At 54.4% G+C, this 6,000-nt stretch overlaps 1 protein-coding gene across 6 annotated transcripts in view; it reads right to left on the bottom strand.

Annotated features, from left to right (window-relative positions):
- Nucleotides 1-311: 311 nt before the first annotated feature.
- bag5 (BAG cochaperone 5) overlaps nucleotides 312-6,000 on the bottom strand; it is a 16,120-nt gene continuing 10,431 nt past the window's right edge. For all 6 annotated transcript variants that reach the window (XM_088433432.1, XM_088433431.1, XM_088433429.1 and 3 more), the window contains exons 2-5: nucleotides 5,513-5,672; nucleotides 4,507-5,001; nucleotides 3,706-3,941; nucleotides 312-3,622 (exon numbers count right to left, since the gene is read on the bottom strand). In XM_088433432.1, coding sequence (XP_088289558.1) covers nucleotides 3,082-3,622; nucleotides 3,706-3,941; nucleotides 4,507-5,001; nucleotides 5,513-5,638 — 1,398 coding nt within the window. In that variant the 5' untranslated portion in view covers nucleotides 5,639-5,672 and the 3' untranslated portion in view covers nucleotides 312-3,081. The remainder of the gene's footprint in view (nucleotides 3,623-3,705; nucleotides 3,942-4,506; nucleotides 5,002-5,512; nucleotides 5,673-6,000) is intronic.

Here is a 6,000-nt window from a genome sequence, read left to right as displayed (position 1 = left end):
GTTGTGGGCAAAACAATGCAACATTTTCTCTTTTCATTCGTTTTCCTTTACCAAATAGCTCATCGTTCATTTCTCCATACCGTTAACAATTAACTCTTTCACTGCCACTGACGGCTATAGATGTCAAGGATCCATTTATGCTGGGTTGGCAGGGTGTTTCCGAACTTTTGATGACTAACCCCACCATTTGTTTGCTATCGTGTTTATTTTCGTTCTTCTACTGCATTGCAATAATTTCGATTTTTTTAAAATTTGGTGTAATATTTACTTCTGTTGCACAGCTAGCAAAAAGACAAAAAAAAAACAAGGCATGCCAATGCAACACGTTTATTTGGGCAGCGATCCAAACACAAGGTTCCTTCGTTATTTTTATTTTTTTTTTTTTAATACCCACGTCGTTTAAAGTATCAAAAACGAGTCTCGCCTTCCAGGCGTTGGCGGCAACAAAATTTTAAAAAATGCACATTCCGTTGAAACGAAAAGGACGTTGTACAACATTTTTGGTTCGTCCTCAGTTCCCATGGCGACCGTTGCCATGTTTTTTTTTCTCGTTTGGACTTTGTATGGAAGACGTTTGCTTCAAAGTCATTCCCAACATTTGAGTTCAACGGCAACCAAAAAAAGGGCTTTCATTTGACTGCAACAAGACAAAAACTATCACATGTCAAGTCTATGAATAGCTCGGTGAATATAAATAGGATTAATATTCATAAGGTGTGGGAACCATTCCCATTGTTGAAGTTTTTTTTTTTTTTCTCCCATGTCAGCGATGGACAAAAGTAATGGGACACAAGTTCCTAATCAATACATGAATTGTTTCTCATCTATCACTTTTAAAGCTCGATTGTGTTTTGTGCAGTAAAAATACTCTTGGGAAAAATACACACTAGTGCAACTCTTGTGCTCTTCATATGTGTGTCGTCGCGTACGCCTGTGGTACACGCACGCGCCTGCTCACATGGTACACATACATCCAATCGCGTGGAATACACGAGGCAATGAAACGGTGTCCGTACAATTCAAGATTTCGCATGGTGCACACACGGTCTGGCCACATGCTCAGCATATTTTCACCGGTCAGATGGTACATGCGTAGCGCACACAAGTATGAGCGCGTAGGACATGTGCTACACGCTTTGTTACATGGTGCACGCGCAACACATCAAAGTCTGAAACGGTACACACAAAGGTGCGCACACATGGAGATTGCATGGCGCGCACACACTACACATGTCCAGTCACATGGTATAGGCAGGCGGAGTATACACACGTCGGACACAGACATCTCGCGAGATGGTACACGCACACAGCCAGTCACCTGGTTAGATGGTACACACTGTAGACATACGGTATACACACCAGGCCAGATGGTATATGGGACACCAAGAGATCTGGTGAGGTGGCGTACACCTCTGTTCACGTGGTATACGCCTGGTTCACGGTAGATGGTATACACACATGCAGTAACTTAGTACACACACTAGGTCAGATGGTAAATGCTGCACATCTGTTGAAATAGTGCGTGCACACACATATCCAGTAGACATTCAGAGGCTTGGTATACACACCGGGACAGAGGGTATATGGTCCACATGGACATCTGGTGAGAGGGCGCACACATATCCGCTCATGTTGTATTCCGTGGTACACACCCGCTGAGATAAGACGTTCAGTCACTCGGTATGCACACCGGGGCAGATGGTACACATCGGTCGAGATGGCGCCCGCACATCCGGGCGCGTGGTATACACGCGGTACACAACCGACACGCTGGCACACGTTTCTGGCTGCGTGTTGCGTACTCGTGCGGTATATACTATACGCACCGGGTGAAACTGCACACGCTTCTGGAATACGTGCGGTACACACGTGCGGTGTGATGGTACACGCGCAATAGATGCGCCTCGGAGAAAACCGTACAAGCCGACATCGCAAAGACATCAGGTGAGATGGGACACAAATCCGGGAGCTCGGAGCACACAAGTCCGATCACGCGGTACGAGGATCCGGCCGCACGCCGCCAGGCGGCCGGCTCCAGAACGCGAAGGCACGAAGTTTCAACAAGGTTCCGTTGGCATCTTTCATCTTTTCTTCCGTGTCTCTCTCTTGACGGCCGCTTGACGAGGCCGCTTCCTGTTTGACAACCCGGCGAGAGCTCATTGGGAATTTGGCCCAGTCGCGCGGGGAACGTGGGACGCCGGAGTTCACGACATCCCCGGGGAGATCTTCCAGTTAAAAACCACGTGCCCGTTTTTCCATCCGTGGTCTATGTAGGAAATTTTGTGGAAAAAGATCCATTTGATTTTTAAATGTGCTTCACAAGGTCACTTCCTTTAATTGCTCCAAGCGGGGACCATCGAGAAGCGTCAGCGCAACTCTTACACGCGAGCACAGCGCACGCCTTTCCGCGCACGCGTTTGTACGGCTATACTTGTGAGGACCTTCATTGACGTAATGCCTTTCCTGGCTCCTGACCTACTGCCTGACCTTTGTCCGGCCTCATCTTTGTCTTTGGTGCCGCCTCCGGTCGCTGTTTCTGACATTTTGTAGTGAGGAAGGACGGTGTGGCGGTGACCCGTTCCGTCTTTCAGTGACACGTTGTTCCGTCTTTCAGTGAAATGTGTCTGGACGTTGTACTTCCTTTGTGAGAAGGTTGCCCTTTCCAATACGGCCAAAATGTTTGTTGAGCCAACAAGTCGCGACTGCGGATAACGCGCCAGCTAACGTTAGCATGTTACATTGTGCCGCTTTGTATGCGTTGAGCTCGTTTTCGTTTATTTCCCTTTGCTATGTTAGCATGCGCATTGACGGGTACTTATTTGCATCCGATTCACCTTTCGTATTGAAACGAATGGCCCGCCCGATCATTTTACGTGGCCTGCCAAATGCCGAACCAATCTGTTTCCTGGACTCAAAATGGTTCTCACGAGTATAGCCGCGCAGAAGCACACGCGGACACGGGCAAAATTCCATAGAGCCAGGTATTGAAAAGTTTGAGCCCGCCCCCACAGAAAAGAAAAAAGCGGGGCGGGGCGGGACGGGGCGGGGCGGGGCGGGACGGGGCGGGGCGGGGCGGGGCGCTCAGTACTCCCACTCGTCCGTCTTCATGTCCAGATAGTTGAGGATGTTCTGGGCGAACTTGACGGCCTGCTTGCGGGCGGCCTTGGCGGCCGGGTCGCCCAGCGGGTCCACGGCGTCCAGCGCCAGCAGCTGCTTGGTCAGCAGCTCCTCCAGCACCACGTAGCTCTTGTCGGCCCGCTTGCCGTCGAAGCCCAGCGCCCGGGCCTGCAGCTCCGAGAGGCTGGCCAGCGCCGCCCAGACGTCCCGGTGGGCCGGGTGCTCCCCGGGGCCCGGGCGGCGGCCGGCCAGCGCCTCGCGCAGGTCCAGGAAGGTGACCAGGGCCTGCACCTCCACCACGGCCCGCCGCCGCGCCTCGCGGATGCAGGGGTTCTTGGCCGTGTCCACCTGGTCCAGGTGCGTCAGCAGGCCCTGCAGCTCGGCTTTGGGCCGGAAGCTCAGCTCGCCGGCCGCGCAGTGGCGCAGGACGCCCTCGCGCAGGTGCCGCACGTGCCCGCGCACCTCCTCGATCTCGCGGATGGAGTCGTTCTGCGCCAGGTCGTACCTGCGGCCGCAAAAGGCCCGCGTCAGCGCGTTCCGAGGCGAGGCGAGGCGAGGCCCGGCAATTCCCCGTTTGCGGGCGGGTACCTGCGCGTGTCCTCGCCTTCGCCCTCCAGGTCCAGATGCTTGAGGAGGCCGTTGATCTCCTCCACCACCTGCTTGCGGTAGTTCCTGACGGCGGCGTTGCCCGACACGTCCAGGGCGTCCAGCTCCACCTGCATCTCCATCAGCAGCCGCGACAGGTGGGCGCAGCTGTCCCGCCCGCTCAGGCCCATCAGCAGCGCCACCAGCTGGCTGCGCGCCACGCTCACCTTGGCCATCACCTGTTGACAACTTAGGCTTTAGCTTGCTCCTTGTTAGCGTCCGTTAAACGTTCCCTTAATTGCAAAATATAAATATACAAACCCTCCCGATAACTTTGTCAGTAATTCCACTATTGGTCCTTAGGTGGCGGTCTTTTTTGGCTTAACGCTAATGCGCGATGTATTTTATTGCGAAGATCCGTTGCCTCAGTTACAAAAGTTTGAAGTGCTATCATTTTGTTTTCAGTAGAAAACGGTACGTTGACTTGCAAGTTGAATATTTGACGAAAATCTCCTTCAAACATCCCCTTGATTGCAAAATATAAATATGCAAAGCCTCCCACTTTTCGTCGAGGAAAAAAAGAACTTGTTTAGCCTTTTGTTTATTTGGGGTGTAATTCCACCACAGGTCCGTAGAGGGCAGTTTTTTAAACCGCTGTAAGGTGTAATGTAATGCGAGGTAAAGTCACTAAGGCTTTACCCCAGCCTCGACGCCTTAGTTTAAAGGGTTGGGCGCGGGCATGCGCGCCGGGCCGGACGCTGTGCGGCGCGCGTTTTCATTTCCTTGTTTTTAGGCGACGCTCACCTGGTTGATGCGGTGCACGGCCTGGTGCGTTTCCCCCGAAAGCGGCAGCGAGAGCGTCTGCTGCGGCGTGCGTCCCTCCAGGACGTCCTGGACGGCGCAGAGCCGGGTGAGCGCCCGGTAGCGCGCCTTGCGGAGCGGCACGCGGCCCTCCGTCTTGACCTGGGTGAGGCGCAGCACCAGCTGCTGCAGGGCCTCCACCAGCTCGTCGTCCACGTCGGCGGCGCCGCCCTGCCGCTGCGGCGCCACCACGCGGCGCTCCACCAGCCGCCGCGCCTCCTGGCTCAGCTCCTCCATGGCCAGGCGGGACGGGTGGCGGGCGTTCTCCTCCAGGTAGCGCAGCAGGCCCTCCGCCTCCTGCGCCGCCCGCTTGCGCGCCGCCTGCAGCTCCGCCTTGCCCTCCGTGTCCACGTGGTCCACCTCCAGCTGGAGGCGCGTCAGCTCCCGCTCCAGACGCTTGTAGTCGCGGTCGTCGGGCAGGCCGCTGAAGGTGCAGACCTGCGAGGGGGACCGCACCCGTTCGGTCCGGTATGGCTTTGCGTACCCCTCGATACCGTCTAGAACGGCCTCCGTCCGGCCCGCGGGCCCTACGTTTGACACCGCTGGCGTAATCGCAAAAGATTCGCCTTACTATTAATCGTAATACGTTTCATTTTTTTTTTTTTTTTACTTTACGTGAAAAAATTGTCTCGCGGGCCAAATTGGAGCCGTTTGCGGGCGAGAACCGACTCGCGGGCCGGGCCGTTCCTTTGACACACCTGTTCTAGCGTGCCTCGACAATTACAAACATCTACTTTCACTATTAGGAGTCTTTACAGATCAAATCACTTAAAAAAAGAATGCAGTTTGAATAAATGTCCCGCTTATAAAGGGATGGAAATTCAAACATTATTTTAAAAAGCCAATTCAAAATCTGCCCTAAAGTGATTTATTTATTAGTGATACAAGTGTACCATCCATTGGCATGATCAAATCATTCAGTTTTTGTTGTTTTGTTTTTTTAGCGTACCTGGGGCCCCAGCGCCGTGAGCTCGCGGTGGACTTCGTATAGCCGCATCATGGCGGGGTGCTGCGGCGGCTGCCCCGTCCCCGCGGGCTGCTGCTGTTCCTGCTGCGGCTGCCCTTGGCGCTCCATCCTCTTGCCACCATCAAAGGGCTTCCCCAAGAGGCTGCCGCACAATCGGGAAGCCGCGACAATGAGCGTCCCTTACCCGAGACGCCCCGCCGCTAAAAGTCAGCGCCATCCCGATGTGGACGGGAGCGGGTACGTTGAAGACGCTTAGCGCGTCCGCCTCGCGGTTACCGGACCCCGGTTCGGTTCACGGAAGCCCCTTTCTGAGTTTCGCGCTACGGACTCAAGGTCAAACGCGTTATTTGTCGGCCCGCTCCCAAAACAAACTGCTATCTGGACTCCCTCCCGGAAAGGCTATTTCCACAGACCGCCGCCCTCCCCTTTCCGTCCTCCCACGCGCTGTGGTGTGGAGGCCGGAAACATCC

This window comes from Hippichthys cyanospilos, chromosome 14 (genome assembly GCF_059441005.1).
Source record: "Hippichthys cyanospilos isolate Australia breed blue-spotted pipefish chromosome 14, RoL_Hcya_1.0, whole genome shotgun sequence".
Classification (NCBI taxonomy): domain Eukaryota; kingdom Metazoa; phylum Chordata; class Actinopteri; order Syngnathiformes; family Syngnathidae; genus Hippichthys; species Hippichthys cyanospilos.
The sequence above is the reverse complement of the archived record's forward strand: the minus strand, read 5'-3'. Positions and strand labels throughout refer to the sequence as shown.